Genomic DNA, 18,159 nt, shown 5'->3' on the forward strand with positions numbered 1-18,159 from the left:
CCAGTTAGCAGATTTCATTTGGAGATCTTTCTGTGTGGCCCACCATCCTTCATGCAGGCATGGAGGGTCCTCTCTATCTGCAGATAATCTGGAGTCTAATCTCCCCTCATCAGTTGGCTCAGCTAACCGAATATCATTCTCTCTAAAAGACAGCACACGCACGTGCACAAATGCGCGTGTGATGTGATATCCCACACGCACACGCGCGCGCACACACACACACACACACACGGCACAACACATACGCATGTTTGCACGCACACACATAAAGCCACATTGTGCCACTGTAAACAATCCAAAGTACTGCAGCTATCTGATTGAGACAAAGAGAGGATGTTATGGTGATATGCATGTTGTTTTGTTTTAAATCACAGAGATTGCCTGTGGTGTGTAAACTTATTGATTGCAGCAGACCTCTCTGTGACTAATAGAGTATAGTGAAGAGTGAATTCCAATCTGAAGTTAACCAGCGTGTCTCAGAAACTCTAGCCTGGGTTTCCCACAGGACAAGCAGCTTCATTATGGAGTGTGGTGGTCTCCTTTTCTTCTGGTGGAGATAACCCCTGTGGGGAGTATCAACAGTGTGAGCCACATCTGACGCTCCCTTGTCCCTGTTTAAACATTGAAATAGTGTTGCAGCGCCATATTGTTGTGCCGCTGTTTTCATCTGGTCTGCTTCATAATGTGGCTGCTTGGAAACTACCACAGGATTGAAAGATCTCTGTGGAGAACGGGGGAGATCAATTTCTGAGGGACCCTCACGCATGCACACACACACACACACACACACACACACACACACACACATGCATGCGTGCATACACACATGTGTGCGTGCGTGCGCACACACACCTCCAACCCTATCCCCCACAGCTCCCTGACCCCTCCACCTCCTCACTTCAACTAGCCATAATTATTTTAGAAAAAGAGCTCCAGAAAAAGAGCATGCAGAGTAATTTCTCTTGCCCAGTTATGAAAAGCTCATTAAAATAGGCCTGGAACAAACAAAGCTTTTCCTGTGAGGCCCCCTTTTCAAATTCATTTCATAATTTCTCTCTGTTTTAATAATTTACATCACTTAATCATTCCTTGGTGGAAAAGACATTCTTTGCCATCTTCTGTGGTTTTTGTTCTAGTGAGTGAGAGGCTTGATGAGAATGTCAGGAGAATGTAGCTCAAACCAAGGTGGAGTAGCATTGGCTTTGCCAAAGGGAAATCAGCTTGATGCAGCACAATCTCTTTTGAGCTGCAGGAATAATTAAACAATTAAAGTCAAGAATAAGATCATCTTTATACATCTGATGTCTTTCTAATGAAGCGAGGGGCAGCTCATAATAGAGCTGTTTTGTCATGTAAAACCACACTATACCCGCTGAATCTCAAATCACTTGCCTCTGCTCGGAGGCAACTTTTCTCCAATAGCAAGTTGTCGTTAAACTTTTCAGGTTAACTGAAGATGTCACTTGACTTGTTTTTCACTGATCGATTATACGGTGCTACACTGCAGCACAGAGGCTTTGGGTCTGTTTAAACTTGTATTTCTGTAAAAGCATTTTAAGATAGACGTGGAAAAGAGGGAGTCCCTGTTCTATAAGGTGTTATTTTTTATCTTAAACGTCCCTTTCAAGTTTCAACATCACATTGGAAGATATATCAGCACCACATTGTTTTGAATTTAAATTGAATTTAAATGTAATTGGAAAGGCATGTTTGCTTCCCATTCATCTTATCTTGATGTTTTACATGATGGAGAAAAGCTTCATCTGTAGGATAAAGTGACTTAAAGGATATCAGCCAAATGGAGGTGTTGCAGATTAGCCTTAATAGGTGTTGAACCAGCTGACCTAAAGCATAATGGGCTTGTAAACGAGAGCAGGCCTTGTTGCGATTATTTTCAATGACAGACGATGGCGCCACTACGCAGCTATTAGATAGTCCCCTTAGGTTGAAGTATAACCCTAAGTAAACTAAGTAGTTATTGAATGTCAACTAATTAAACTCATATTAGATGTGAGATGAATGTCCGCTGGATGCTGTGATGTAGGCAATGTTCCACATGACCTGTATACATTTCAACAACTGCATTGAGTAAATCTGATAATCATTTTACACAATGCCATTCAAAACAGAACCGTAGTGCTAGCGATCACACATAACCACCGACATTAAAATAATAAATAGTAGTAGCCTCATAATAATGATAAAAAATCTATCATCAATGTTTAAAGGGTTGCTACACAGATATCTCAGCAAAACACTCCATATACGTCGAATATTATGTTATAGTGAAACCATAGGGATTAAAATAAAGATTAAATAAATTATGATAAAATCAAAACGCACTTTAAGTCTATATATTGTACCTATTATTTCTTTAGAGTTGGGTTTTCCCTGATGCTATATTTATTCGCAGCGTTTCCAAGCTGTCACTGTTCATATTTTGGAGTGTGCACAACACTCGCCTCTTGTCCTTCCTCTGGAGCTGCAGGCGGACGCGCTCTGACCATGTCCACAGTCAGTCCATCCTGGCCATCTCCTCGGCTCGGCGTGTCCCAGTCCATTTCACTCCCTTCCCATTGGCTAGATTTGTTATTCCGCTTAAATGGATTGCGCGTCGATTGGCTGCGGCGAGACTGACGTCATGCACCTAAAAGGGTTTTTTACTGGAGGTTTCTTCCTGTCAGCCACAGACACATGTAGAACAAGCAGCTAACGGACCAGAGACTCCACCAGAGGACAGCCAATTATAGTCGTATGCGTCGCTGGCAGCCTCGTTTTTTCAGTTGTCGGTTTGAGGAAATTACAGCATGCGTACACTTGTAATTACGTCTCGCAATGGACTCCTTTTGTTGCAGCGAAAAAAGAGCCGTAAAGCAGCAGTAACGCGGGACGGATCCGGTGGAAATACTATCTGATAACTCCATTTGCTCTCAGTCAGTCTCTCACACAGCTTATTGCAGCCAGTCAATCTCCGAGCTCAAGTCCGAGCGGAGGCTCGCTGTTGCGGGGAGCTGAGGCCGCCTGTGCGCTAGTCTTTGCTTACATGTAGTTTTTTTTGGGACTGTTACAGCCTATTACACCCAGTCTGCTCACGGCCAAGTCATCTAACTTCACAACCATTACACTTAAAAGCGACAAACGAGGTGGGTGCTCATTGTTATTCCAGCTAGATGTTGCATGACGACCCATTAAAATGTATTCTAATTATAGATAGATTACCCACTGGAAGCTATTCTCTGCCCTACTTGAGCCAATAAGGCTAGTATGTGGTGTGTATGTTTCTTTCTTTCTTTTAAGAATGCTAGCGGTGATATTTGATAGCCTGTGTTATTCTTGCGACATTATCCCCCGCCTCCTTATCCCTCTTCATGCATTTAGCGATTTAGCCCCACGATAAGACCGATGTGATGCTACAGTAGCTCGTTGGCAGTAGAAGCTCTTATACTCTTTTTTTTACACATTAAGGGGAAAAGGCGGCGGGGGGGGGGTCTTTTTGCACTTGGCTGCCTGAGATATTATCATTATTATTATTATTTATTACTATTAATTATTATTATTATTTTACATTTTCCCCCTATTTCCACGAGTTCATCTCAGTGCCCAAATTGCCTGGCCGTGTAATTACTTGAGTTAGCCCATTTAAGTTAAAAGCCCCCCCCCCCCTTTCCCTCCTCCCCCTCCATCCCTCTGCAAAAAAAGAAAGGGAGGGGGGAGAGAGAACTCCTCTCTGTGAATGAAACTTGACGATGGTCCGTCTTATTTATCTCGGGAGTCACTTTCAGGTCGGCTTTTTGATTCATCTGCTTTTAGATTTAATCAGCACTAAGGTACGCTATAGCTTGTCCCTAAGAGCCACCGCTAATGGGGTTACTGAATGCTTTTCTCTGTGCCCCCCCCTTCTCCTCCTCCACCCCCCCCCCCCCTCCTCCTCTAATTAGCCTACCTGCCTTTCAACAAAGATTTGGCTTAGCCAGGCATGTAGCCTGCCTGACCAAATTGGAGAGGATTACATTTGAAAGAGTCCACATTAATTTTGTGGGTGAAACAAATGCCTGCGTTGCATTAATAGATTATAACACTTAGCCTAAGACACAGCCTTTCAGCAGACCTATAGTATATCAGGGCTGTCTGTCCTGTTAAGCCACATGAGGTAGAATGTCCTCAAATGCTGAATATTGGTTTCTAGTTGCCAGACAGATCTTATTCGTGCGTTAGGTGAAGTCATCGTTGGGGATGGCGTGGGCCTGCGTAGCATCAATTGTTGGTAAACATTGACCCCAACTGTTTGACGTGACTTTTTGCAGTGCTGCATATTCCTACACTGTTTCTGTCTGTTTGCATTTCGCAGTAACCGCCGCTTTCCAAAGTGCAATAGAGTGACGAATCGCGTGGCCAAGTATTGTGTGCTATTTAGAAATTCTTAGGACAGCTCAACAAAAGCCTGTGCTGCATAATTGTTCCTCTGGCCCCCGGTGTTATCAGTTAACAGACATTCATCATGAGAGGTCCAATGGAGCAACAGCATGGGGACGAGACAGAGATCAAGGGCAGATTAGTCCACTAAATGACTCGTAGCTCTCTTGTAGCAGGACAGCACTCGGAACTGTTCCCTTAATGAGATCAGCTATTGTGCTGCTGCGCAATTTGCAGTCTGCAGCCGCTCAAAGACCGCGGTGACGCAACGAGGCGTTCGAGGGCACATCAAGGGGCCGGATATTCTCATTATGATAATTGAAAAGTTTACCGTGGCTTTTACGTTCTCGCTCGTGTGTCACACAGACACCCAGCAGACCCTGTGACCCATTTTAGGTGCTGACCCCATTGTGTACAAAATAAAAGTATGATGTGAGACCTTCTGGCCATGACACGTGCAACAGGCAGGCTATAAAAATCATCTCTTCTATATGTGTGTGTGTGTGTGTGTGTTTTCAGGGACAATGGTGAATCCAGGAGGCAGCACCCAGCCACCACCGGTGGGCGCAGGTTCTCTCTCATGGAAGCGGTGCGCAGGGTGCGGGGGCAAGATCGCAGACCGTTTCCTCCTTTACACCATGGACAGCTACTGGCACAGCCGCTGCCTCAAGTGCTCCTGCTGCCAGGCCCAGCTGGGCGACATAGGCACGTCGTGCTACACTAAAAGTGGCATGATCCTCTGTAGAAACGACTACATCAGGTGAGGACATGGCCTGGGCGTGCGTGCATTATTTAGATTAGCTGTAATTACTTTCAAAAGATTATCTTGGATCGTCATTATCGCAGATTATCTAAAGATTACCGTAATGCTACAGTAGAAGTTTGATTATTCATTTAGCATCTCGCATGAATTTTCCAACTTAAAAAAAAAATTCATTTGTCCGAAACTAAATAACATTTACTTACAAAAGCCTCTGAATTTATTGTCAAAACTGAAAATCAAAAAGAAAACAGAACAGGGCTAGGTACACAAATCGTGTTGCTGGTGGTGCAGTGGTGCCGAGAGGTTGGGTGTAGTTCTTGTTGCTGGTGGTGCACTGGTGCAAAGAGGTTGGGTGTAGTTCTAGGGCACATGTGTCTCAAATTGCACTAACATCATCAGGCCTCATTAAAATCTCCTGGTTGAAGTCTCCCTGGACTATCGTGAAAGAGGTCAAACACGCTGGCATGTTGACAGAGCGCACGGCAAGAGAGTGCCTCTGCAGGCCATCTGCATGTCTGTCTGTCGTTCATGGTCAGCTGAAGGAGAGCAAAAAAAAAACTCATGGAGGATTTATGGTTGCTCTATAAAGTGCTTGGGTCAGCCACAGATGTCTTTTGTCACGTGGAATTTATTTTTTCACCCCTCACTTTTGTTTGGTCATTTTTCTATTAGAGAAGAGGACAATTTAATTAGCAAAGAGAGCCTTTTTAAATATTCTAGTAGGTGTGCCAGACACCTAACCACAGCTTATTGATGACACTCTCATCCTGGTAATGTAGAATAGTCTGATGTGACCGTCTGATCATTCAACAATTTGACCCTTGGAAGGACGAGGCACAGCTGTGACTGAGCAAGAAAGTGCAGGCAAAGTTCAACATGACTTCCTCACGCCATTCACTTCACCCCTATTCTCTGTTTGGATTATTTTTCTACATAAGCTTATTGCTTATTGCTATATTTATTCAAGACATTTCTGTACTCAACTTGACTTTTTCTGTCTTTGTAAGTTAAGCATGTTTTGTTTAATATGTGCATTTGGGTTTGAGTACACTTCAACTGTTTTCTTAATTTAAAAAGAGGGACTTACTAGGTGAACGTGAACATGCAACATCGCTTTAAAAGCTGCATGGATATAATTTAAATGTAAAGTGTGCCTGTGCGCTCTCCACCCACCTCATAAAAAGGATGAGGAAGTCAATGGGCTACTTCATTCATAATGGGCCTATAAACTCATTAAAATTGGAAGGGGGGAAATGTGGATACACCTTCCCACTTGTAATGAGAGCATGCTTGGTGCTGGAGCTAAAGCGCACATGATGGAAGCAGGCGATGTGTGTAGAGATAAGGCCAGGAGGGGGAGGGGGGAAACATCTGACAGTGAGTCTACACAATTAAATGCTTTAATTAAAGTCCCCCTCCATTTCCTTTAGTCCTGATGGGTTTTATCTAATGAGATCTGGTCCCTGGCTTGTATCCGCTCCCAATGACGTGTCCGAAATGAATGAGAGCCACATTGCAAACAAAACATTTAATTAACCAAATTGGCTTTTGAGAGAGAGCAAGAGAGAAAGACAGATAGAGAACAGGGATTATTGCGAAGGCCAGTTGCTGCTGTCCCCCCCTTCCCCTCATATTAAAGGGGCAGACTCATTTTTGTGATAGATTGCTAAACTGCCCATACATACATTTTAAGCGCGCGGCTCCAAACTTGTATTAATCCAACCGATATGAATTGGAAATGCTCCTCTGATCGATCAGGACGCTTGAAAAGCATCACATCAGGGCCTAATGGGATGTATGCCTGGCCTGGGATGATACCTCATGTATCCCATCTCCCATCAATCAAGCAGGATATTCACCTGCCACAGACATCACAGGACGAGCTCGCCGCCTCTGTTTCCACGCCGTGCAGCCACCGTTTCACACAGCGAATGTCAAAGTTGCGCTTGCGGGTTAGGGTGGTGCTGTTTTTAAGCCAGAGGTGGTGTTCTGTTTAGGATGGTGCTGTTTTTAAGCTGGAGGCGATGTTATTTGAGCTTGCTGGTTAGGATGGTGGATGTTTTTAAGCTGGAGGCGGTGTTCTGGTTAGGATGGTGCTGTTTTTAAGCTGGAGGCGGTGTTATTTGAGCTTGCTGGTTACGATGGTGCTGTGTTGAAGCTGGAGGTTGTGTTATTTGTGTGGGCTGCTAGTAGAGGGAGAGAACTAATTTACATGTGGCGGCTGGATTCAGGGAAAACGCTGTCCCCTTAATTGAATAAGCCTAGGTAATTAAATGGCACTTTTCCAATGGAACGTGTGAGGTAAATCTAATAGTTGGTTATTTAATATCACTTTGAAGTCTGCCCACTCAAGCACTATGACAGCACCAGAGAATGTGAACTATTAGGCCAGGAAAAACCGGGATCTCAGAAATTAATTAAATCGCATGCAATTTAGGGGAAACGTTTATCTTGATTTGTCATAACAGAATTAATTCAAGGCCTTCAATTCACTTGGGGCCAGATCTGTTACTCTGAATTAACCAAGTGTAATTTGGCTGATCCCCCCCCCCCCACACACACACACAACTCCCCCACCCCAACCCCTCCTCCCAAAATACACACGCAAACACACACACACACACACACACACACACACACACACACACACACACACACACACACACACACACACACAAACACACACCCTCTCCCTCCATCATCCTCACAACCCCCCCCCCCCCCCCCCCCCCAGCCCCTCCACCCTTCCTCTAATGCAGCTCTTGCCATTATGCAAAGCCCCGCTTCAGTATCAATATGGCCTAGTGCTTTTAAGGTGCTTTGGCTGCTGATGTAGAGAGGCATTTTTAATGGACTGTGTTGCAGAAATCATTGTTGTGGGGTAATTTTACCCTGCTCAAAGGCCTTGGTGAATGAGGTCTGCATTTACCAGACAGCCTAACAGCAAGCCATGCTATATTTCACCTGGCAGTCAGTGCTGAGATGAAATCCAATAGTCATTGCCTATAGACAGCAGACAGCTCTCCTCAATTTTTTATTTTCTTTGGTTGTGTGTGTGTGTGTGTGTGTTTACGAAAGACATTGGTTGTAGTCAGATCCCCAATGTGGACAGACAGGGAAAAACAAATAAATCAAGGCAGCATTCACCACATTTCGTGACAAATGGTCTTACAAGCAAAGCCTGGGAATTTAAAGCACGAGAGAAAGAAACCACTGATTTGGGGGAAGAAATGCTGAAAGCAGACGTGTCATTGCAATTAAAGAGTCCCCCGGCCTTAATTATACTGACCTGGGGTTTCTTCCTCAGCCCAGCACAGTAGTTCAATGGAAGAAGAGGCCATTAGAGTCCAAGTTCAAACCGATAGCAACTTAATTGAGCACCTAAAGGCGTGGACTCTTTAAATCGCATGCTATCAGGAGCTCTCCCCTGGTCAAATAATTAAACGGTATGATATGAGTAGTAGCACACAGAAGGGCTGTGGTGAAAACCTCCTGTAGTCTGTCTTTGTTTCAACAGCGCTCAAAAACATTCACACAGGGGAAATTAGTCGTGGAATAAATTACATTGCGCTCAGCTTTCAACACGTGCACATATTTTGAATTTGAACAAACTTTGAATTTTGGGGAGGCCAAAATGTGTGTGTGTGTGTGTGTGCAGGGGGGGGGGGTGGTTTTAATTGCACAAATGGCTTGGAGGCAGGAGTTTGTGTTTTCTACACAAATAGCATCGACACAATAGTCTTAAAACAAAGGCTACGTGTTCATTTCCGCCGTCATGTTCGTCCCAGCAAGAGCACTCAAATTGGCAACGTTGTGACAACAGTCTCCAGTTAATTAGTTTGTGAAATGGAGTTTTGATGGAGCCCTTCCAATTGATGCCACGGCAAAATGTGCTTCTTCCTAGACTTTCCTATTGACAGACAGCCATGTTCATGTCCCTGTTGTTCTGTCAATAGACTCAACGACTGCATGGGGGCGGGGCTACGGCTGGGACAGGAGAAGCACTCTTCACACTCCTTTTGATATCAATCTTCAGTATTGTAGATATGAATGGATTTGTTGAAACACTTTAATAAAATAGTCCGTCAGAATGTCTGAACACACCATTTTTTTTTATTCTCACAACACTTTTTTACCCCTCCTTTTCTCATTATTTTTTTTAGCCAAACAACTTTATCTGATTCACACACACACGCACACACACACACACACACACACACCGATGTTAACCACTCCCCCTATCCCTTTCTGTTTCCCTCCCTCTCCCCCTCTCTCCCGAGCATGTCAGATGCCGTGGTCTTATTTGATTGCTTAGGAAAAGTGCAGTGATAGAGCAAACACCCGGTGAGATATGATGACAAATGGGTCCAGATCCCAGTAAATTACTTTCTGCTCAAATCGAAATTTCATTCAGTTTGCTGCTCACCGAGATGAAGTAATCTAAATTGTGGACTCAGAAGGAAGATAGAAGGGAAGCTGGAGCAAGCATTTCATTATCAAGAGGCAGGGGGAGAGAGAGAGAGAGAGAGAGAGAGAGAGAGAGACAGAGAGAGAGAGAGAAGGTTAGGGACGAAAGAGATGAGCAGAAGCAAATCTAAAGTGTTGACACCATGATTGAAAAGGTTAACCCATGCACATTATATATCAAGCCGAGTAGCTCCGGCTTTCTAATGGAAACACGCCACTGACAGAGCATTCGCAGGACTCCTAATGGCAAAAGCAGTATGTCTCCGCCTAGATGTCCAATCAAATCCTCTTAGGTCCTGATTGCTTATGTTCCAGGTTATTATTAGGTTGCAAAAAAAATGTGCGCCAAGAGTAATACGGCGTTTGGGTGCTAGATGCTTGCGGAGAGCAGGGTACTGGATGTTTCATTTTGTTTCCTGCTACTGCTATGATTTTGTATTTCCTCTGGATTTTTTTCCTCCTCCTCCCTCCCGTACCTTTTGTAGTCCCTTAAGGTTGGGAACGTAACCCATTTTAAGCAGGAAGTGGATAATATTGAACTCAGCACTGAATAGCCGTTTTCATTCAGAGGTGCAGATGCATGTTGGTCCGTAACGCCCCGCTCTTCTTCTCCTTCCTCAGATTATTCGGGAACAGTGGAGCGTGCAGCGCTTGTGGTCAGTCCATCCCAGCCAGTGAGCTGGTGATGAGGGCACAGGGCAACGTCTACCATCTGAAGGTAAGCTCATCCACCTTTCTGTGATGCTTCCAACCAAGTAAGACTGCTGTGTGTGTGCACAGAGCCCACAATAAGAGGATTTATAGCACTTGTAAATGTAACATCATCATGTCTTTTATAGTCAATAACTTAAATGTCAAGGCTCATTTGAAAGACTTGGTTGTCTTGTAAATCAAAGTTCCGCCAAACTCTTTTAAGAAACACAGTAAACTGGAAGCTGTGTGGCACAGGGCAGATGAAAGAGTCAGTGTTGAAAATGAGGACTAACTCAAGGACATCATCTTGGACATTTCAGCTAAAATAAGTCCTATAATAATGACCTGGGTTTTAATTGGTTGTACCTGTGTTTCACACACACACACACACACACACACACACACACACACACACACGTTCGGATTTATATTTCTGTATTAGGGATGCACGATATATCGGCAAGCATATCAATGTCATTTTTTTATATATCGTATTAGTCCGGTGAGAATAATAACAGCAATCTTAATATCGATTTTCGGTATCAGCCAACATTTTCATATTGGGAGGAAACAATGCAGGAAATCTCAGATTTATGATTCATGGGCTTTTCCAAATGTTTTGAAATCAAGAAAGACATTACTTTACTTTTTCAAATTCAGTGTTTACATGTGTTTTTCAGTATGTGCAACATTTGATGATCATAGAAACTTGTTTTTATACAGATCATATCGACCGGTAAATAAGAGCCATAACAGCAATGTTCATATCGGTTCATGCTGGTGTATCCCTTTTCTGTATATGTGTGTGTGGGCACATGTGTGTGTTTGCTCGAAGGTATCATTACATAATAGGATTGAGAGCTGCCTTGTGGTCCGGGCCGGGGGCTGTGTGTGATAGGTTCTCTCTATATCCCCCTACAGTGTTTCACATGTTCCACCTGCCGGAACCGCCTGGTCCCCGGAGACCGGTTCCACTACATCAACGGCAGCCTGTTCTGCGAACACGACAGACCCACAGCACTCATCAACGGCCATTTGAGTTCACTGCAGACAAACCCACTACTGCCCGACCAGAAGGTGAGAGCCACTCGTCAGCCTGGGAAGCCGCTCCGCATCGCATGAAATATGACCGAGGCCCACCCAAAAGTTCTCTGTGGTCTCATTTCAAAGTATTAAAACGGATCAGATCATAACGTCGCCGAAAAGGACCGTCACCAAAAAGGCATGTCATCAGTCAACAGGAGTTGTTAGCAGAAAAACAAAATCATTCTGTTTATATTGATGTCACTGATTCATCTTTACTGCAAGACATGCAATAGATATTCAATCTTACAGACTAAAGGTGAATTTAAATTTGAGACAAGCAATAGATTTTCCCATCATTCTTGTTGGAGCACGTACGTACGGTCAGAGGATCTGTACTAAACATCAACACCAAACACGGGGAAATGATTTTTTTTAATAGCAGACAGACTGAGCGTATTTGACGCATCGTGAATTTATTTGGTGTTGCCCAAACTAGATGTACAAATTGTGTTGAGAGATGCCAGCGTGTTGCTGTGAGCACAAAGTTTTGAAAAGAGCGTTTGAGCTCTATCGACATGAGTGGGATCACCTGCTGTAAGTTATTAGTCTGAGGCCAAATATGTACAGAGGGCCTGAGGTTGAACACAGACGCGGAGCTGCAGCTACTATATCATCAGGCCTGTCATCATGGCTTCCCCTGATTGGATCTTGATGCCTCCAGTGCAAGCAAAACAGAAGGCCTAATCATATAGCCGGGATAACTTCATTCTTCACGATAGCTTCACTCTGCCAGCAGGCGATATAATCATCTTTGCCTCACAACAAGGAGCTTTATTGATACTTTGTCTGCACACAGCATAGAGAGAGATACAGAAGGTGTTTTTGAGTGTGTCAGACTCTCACTGAAGGAGGAATTATATTGTTGGGAGCGTGCATTTCACCTTGAGTGGGTTTGTGAGTAGAGGAGAGGTACAACGCCATTGACCCCCCCCCCCCTCCCCATCATGTCACAGGCCTTTTAAGGGCTTGTCACTTTTACAAATCAGCTCTAAGAGCTCTGAGAGAACCTCACATTTAAATTGAAAGCCGTTGCATTATCGAGCTTAATTTTAAATGTCTGTTTAAGGCCTTACCCCCACCGCCATGCCTCTTGTACCACGGCTGGCACAGTAAATATGAGGCCTCATTGTTTATTTATGCACTAACATCAATTGTAGTGAAAAGTGCTGAATTATTGATGCTAAAATGCAATCTGAATATTGGCCCCGGTGCTTTAATTATAGCGGAGGGAGAATTATTAAATAAACACGCCTCCCTCCCTCGGTGGGAGACGTCTCCGGATGCTTTTGTTATCTCGCTCTGTGAAATAAGTTAATTATCTCGCCGGTGAAGCACTTTATTAGATCAAGATTTTCATTTCTTTTAGCTGTTACAAAAATTGTATTTGGACGCCCTCAAATCACATAGCCTTACAGTAGGATAACTGCTTGCGGTGAGAGCTTCTCAAAATCAATAAACCTTATGTAGCTTCAACAGCACAACATAAATCGAGCGTAGAAACACAGACTGGTTTAGAGAGGCAGCATGCAGAGGGAGAATGAAGCAGTCACCGCTCATATGGAAACACAGCCTTGTCCATTGACCATTGTTTTGATTATGTGCAATTTCACGGTGACATAATTGGTGTTGTCTGCGTTCATGGCGTCGGACTTTTGATGCTCATTTATTAAGCTTTCTTCCCAGCTTCTTCCTAATCTCTTTGTTCAGGACAGACAAATTACCTTTCTCATATGGAGCTGCTTTGACCCAGGGGAACCAGACCCTCCCAGCGTCAGTCACTTTAATTAGCCCCCAAGTAGGAGTTTGCAATTACTAATAGACTGAAGCCCTCCTAGTGATGTGAGGGATGAAGGGAAAAGTAAATTGCCCCATGAAAAGAAAGAAAGAAAGAGAGAAAGAAAGAAAGATGAAAAAGTTGGTCTGAACGCTGGTGGAACCAAGACAGATAATTGTCTTTACTCCCGTGCATTATGATGTTTCACGGGAAGTGAACGCCTCCCGCAGGTCTGTTAGAGCACTGTTATAATTATACAAGGGAATCACTTCATGAATGTGCCTTTAAGTTAATGCAAAGCAAATGGGGCAGCAGATGGTTTCAAAAGCCTCACTGATCAATAAATTAAACAAGGGGCTTTAGGAGCTGCTGAAAGTTGATGGAATCTTTATCGCACAGGGCTGGGGCCATATGCTTATCTCATGATTAGAAACTATCACGATACTTGGGTGCCAATTCTACTGCATATGTATTGCGATTCTTAAAGGAGAATTTGCATATTTTTCAACCTATTTTCTGTCTTTTTTTTATGTAATGTGAGCAGAAGTTTTTGAAATTGGTGCAGTATTTGACCTAGATTGCTTCAGTTTGCAGCCGCTTTGCCCACATGCCGCTACTGCACTAAACAAGGTAAAAAAAAAGTGTAAAAAAGATTGATTCAAAAATCGTAAAATAAAAGTCTTAAAATAAAAAAGCGCGACACTTAAAGGGACGCGCCACTGGACAACAATGCTGCTTTATTTTGCACATAATCTCACACATATCTGAAAACTGTAAACAGTTTTGCAGACATTTAGTTTGACAGTTCCTGAGAGTTGATTTGAGTTAATGTGTGGACCAGTGATGTCATTTGTGCCTGAATGACATCACTGGTCCACAACTTCACTCAAATCAACTCTCAATAACTGTCTAACTAAATGAATGCCTGCAAAACTGTGTGCAGTTCTCTGATATGTGTGCGATTATGTGCAAAATAAATCAGCATTGTTTTTTGGTGGAGTTCTCCTTTAAAGGGGCACTTTGCTGATTTTCAACCAGCTTTGTATTATTACAAAATCAGTAGTATAATGCAAATGTACAACGTTTAACTTCCCTCCATCTTGCCTGGACCGAGAGCTCCCCATGCATTCATAGTACTTCCTGGTCCAAATGACATCATAATGATTTCATTTGGAGCAGACACTTCGTTCTGATCGTTTGCCGTTGGTGTAATCTAAACGTTTGTCACTCTACCCGAATTTATTTGCCCCTTTTGATGTGCTACTTTTTTTTTTATCTCCCACTCTCCAGGTGTGTTAGGTGGGAGCTGTGCAGGAAGCAGGAAGTGTGCCTTCATTTTAGCCCTTACTCATTGTCACCCAAGACAACGTGGATCAGCACCCCGGCCTTTTAGCTGTGCTCCCAGGCCCTTGCCCCAGGACTCCTCCCCCATCTACCAATATCCTCATATTATTTCTGCAACCCATATCCAGCGCTCAGCCTTTCATCTTGGCTTTCCCCAAATATGGGTGGATACTTGCACTTAATGCACCTGAACTGGGATACTGAGGACTGAACTGGGATACTGAGGACTGAACTGGGATACTGAGGACTCTGTGACGTTGGAATAAAAGGAGACTGACCAGACCCCAACGGACTCTTCAGGATGACAAAACTGACCTGAACACACGGAGGATGTTCTGGGCGAAGTGAGGGAACGAGAAAAAGACAAATGAGGTTAATACGATTGCAGACTTTTCAAATCTGCATTCATACGTTTGTTTAAAGACATTTTGGGGGAAACTGGGAGCTTTTCATTTTTCTCTGTTCTTTTTCTATCCTCATTTCCCCCAACAACATGGTGTTTCCACTTTCTATATTTTAAATGTTGTAAAGGGGATGTGTTTTTTTGTTGTTGTAGTTTTTTTTCCAGTGGTATATATCGAAAAGTTGGGGTTTAAAAAAAAATCTGTGGCTTTTTGTGGAAAACAAATCATGAACACTCTTGGTGTATTTGTAGAACTACCATGTATGTACAGTATGCATGTAAGTGTCGTTGTCCAGGCGTGGCTACAGTACATTCTCCCCTCTACACACGGCCTGACTCCTCCCCCTGAAACCTAAACCCATGGCAAACTAAAGAGAGACGCTCATAGTCAGTAATGTAGAGATCTTCACCAACATATAAATGCTGAATGAAAGAGAAATTTATTTGTGATATTTTCCGAGACATTTGCTCCAGTATGGTGTATTTAATTAATAAAAAATAATAATAATATTGAAGATTTAAAAGCCTCCTTAAATTCCTGGTGTCCACCATTACTGAACATCTACAGGTCGCAAGCCAGTACTGATAATTATGTGCTAAACTTGGGTTTATAGATTTTGTAATTATGAGTGCTAAGAATTCTAGTTCGCATAATTAAAACTTTATATCTCTAAAGCAAAGTAAGTGTCATTATGTTGTGCCTGGCCACTTCATTCATACTACCAATGAAGCATTTCCGAAGTGTCTTTATGTCTCAATAGAATATAAGTTCCCATTTGCCAAGTGCCCACGGACTTAACTTTCATGTAAAGGCTTGATATCAGTATGTGACGTGTGTCTGCACTAATATTCAAAATACTGCAGTGTTGCAGTATTCCATTCAATTTCCAGCCTAGCAATCATCAATGCTCATGATGAGCGTCTAACTGAAAATGCGTAAACATGTCTCCTCTCTCTTTCTGTTCAAATGACCGTTTGCTATTCATCACTCTAATGCCTGACAGAAATAGAGGAAAATGTCCCTTTGAAGATTCAATTACTGCAGAGAGTGAGAGAGGTGTCTCTCTGGCAGGCACAAATTGAATGGGCTATTTGCAGAACAAATTGGTGTTTGAAGTCATTGCAAGACCTAATAGGTCTGAAGGAGGAACCCAGTCCAGTGATGGTTGATGCGCTTATCTGTGCAGCCTGCTCCTCACAAGCCTGTTGGTGTCATTGAAATGATGTTGGCATGTGGGATATGACTTTAACACAAAAGTCAAGTAACCCAAACAGAACAGTAATAGAATAACTTAAACTTCATAATTGAAAAATGTATTTCAGCGCTATACAAAAATCTTGCAAAGCAGGAGAGCAGGAGAAATTGATCTGTTTTTGAATAGATTCTTCAACTAGCATTTCTGAATTCCTTCCAACCCCCCAAAGCACAACGCCCCAAACACGGTGATCCCCTAATCTATTAAACATGAGTTTTACAAGTATCTTCAAGCTGTAAATGCCTTTTTTTTATTTGCATGCGAGTTGGAGCATAATGAGCCTGTGTTTTGAATTAACTTTGGGATCTGACTACCCTTCAAGAAATATCTGCATATACTCAGTCAAAAGCCCACCCATTTCGTCTTAATTATTTAAGTTATTGATAAAGAATGAGTGATATTACATGCAGGCTAATCCTTTTTGAGGTGACAAACAACATTGACAAAACTACATCGGTGTTAAACGCAGGGTGATGAAACAAAGATTCCTGTAAATTAGAACATTTCAGCAAAAGTTTGCAGCAAAATAAAGACAATTAACATTTTCTTTTTGTAAACAAAATATCATATTTTGGTGGATAATTGCAATTTCTTTAGCCAAATAAATGCTACAAATGATAACTTACGCCCGCCATGTGGCACTGAGTGGGAGCTGTAGGTGGTGTCAAAGTGGAGAGACTCCCCTCCTACATCACAGATGAGCTTTTTAAACTTCTAGAAAACAGCCTTTCAGATGTGAGCAGAATGTTCTCACTGCAAATGCACAAAAGTCGTTGTCAGACTTAACGAAAAACAAAATTTCCAGAAACACAAGTGTCAAGAGATAATTACATTTTTTCATGTGATTTTCAACTGGTGCTTTGCATAGACTAGAGAGCAATGGTTCTCAACCATTGCCCAGGTCCCTTACCACCCCCATCAAATAAAGTGTAGGCTAATGTCTTCTCATTCCTGTGAAGAGAGCAGGAAGCTGCACTACAGAAGGCTGACAGAAAGAAATAACCTGAACAAAAACCTTTTTACAGTGGCAGATGAAGATGTGACCCCCTCCCAACAGTGAAACCATGTGGCCTGATGGATAAGGCATCTGACTTTGGCTCAGAAGACTGAGGGTTCAAGTCCCTTCGTGGTTGGCTTTTTAATTGAACAATTCCATATAGTGCGCAGGTGCTCCAGAGCTTAGAGGGCAAAGCTATCTGGATTAACAATTTCAGCAATGAAACAAGAACAACAATGTTTGGAGTTAAATGTGTTTTCATGTTTCACATCATGTAACAACAACAATGATAAGCAGATTGAATGTAAGGCACAAGCAATGTGGTTATTGCTCAGATTTCCAATAATATAGCCAATCATTAGTTTGAGTACTTTTATTAATAAGATAATGAGATGGAATAAATGTTTGGCTATAGCTAGGTAACATCACCAGCTGACATATCAAATACGGCAGGATACTTTCCTGAAGGTTTTGAGGCTTTTAAGTCCAAAAATCCTCAATGGGAAGTGCAACTTTCTTTTTCAAAACACACGCTCCATGTCAGACCTACTTCAACAGTCACAGATCAAGGTAAAGCTACAATATGAAAAACCGGCAAGACGAAGTGTGCTATAGCTCACTCAGATAAACAAGTGGATGTTGTGTGATGTGTGAAGGTTGTTGGTTCAATCCCAGCCTTAGGCAATGGCTTAAGAAGTGTTCACATTATAAGCTCCATCAGTGATCCTTCTTTAACATCATCAGTACACAAAATAAGCTGATGAAGGAGGCTAGTCAGTCCCTGACTCTAGCTCAGCTTACTAGTTCAAATCCCACCCGTCTCACTCTTTATGCTCTGTGTTATTGTCAGTGTGAACACAGCGTGTAGAAATCAGAAGGTGAACTCTTAACAGTTCATAGCTCGTCAGGATGAGTCACTGTGTCTGTGTTGCTACCTGACAGGTGGATTATTGGTTCTGTTCC

The 18,159-nt window shown here is 42.8% G+C and overlaps 1 protein-coding gene across 1 annotated transcript; it reads left to right on the forward strand.

The window, feature by feature from the left end:
* Nucleotides 1-2,723: 2,723 nt before the first annotated feature.
* On the forward strand, nucleotides 2,724-15,533 carry lmo4b (LIM domain only 4b). Its single transcript, XM_083647728.1, has 5 exons — nucleotides 2,724-3,143; nucleotides 4,933-5,173; nucleotides 10,265-10,361; nucleotides 11,258-11,413; nucleotides 14,487-15,533. Exons 2-5 carry the CDS (start codon nucleotides 4,938-4,940, stop codon nucleotides 14,493-14,495), a joined length of 498 nt encoding a protein of 165 aa, XP_083503854.1. The 5' UTR covers nucleotides 2,724-3,143; nucleotides 4,933-4,937; the 3' UTR covers nucleotides 14,496-15,533.
* The last annotated feature ends 2,626 nt before the right edge of the window (nucleotides 15,534-18,159 follow it).

The sequence above is a fragment of the Poromitra crassiceps genome (genome assembly GCF_964638095.1).
Source record: "Poromitra crassiceps genome assembly, chromosome: 12".
NCBI lineage: Eukaryota > Metazoa > Chordata > Actinopteri > Beryciformes > Melamphaidae > Poromitra > Poromitra crassiceps.

Bases quoted from the DNA above. Each gene is read 5' to 3' on its own strand.
- lmo4b (XM_083647728.1), top strand. From the start codon at position 4,938: ATGGTGAATCCAGGAGGCAGCACCCAGCCACCACCGGTGGGCGCAGGT. The intron at 5,174-10,264 runs GTGAGGACATGG...CTCCTTCCTCAG, and splicing joins TGTAGAAACGACTACATCAG to ATTATTCGGGAACAGTGGAG. The intron at 10,362-11,257 runs GTAAGCTCATCC...ATCCCCCTACAG, and splicing joins GCAACGTCTACCATCTGAAG to TGTTTCACATGTTCCACCTG.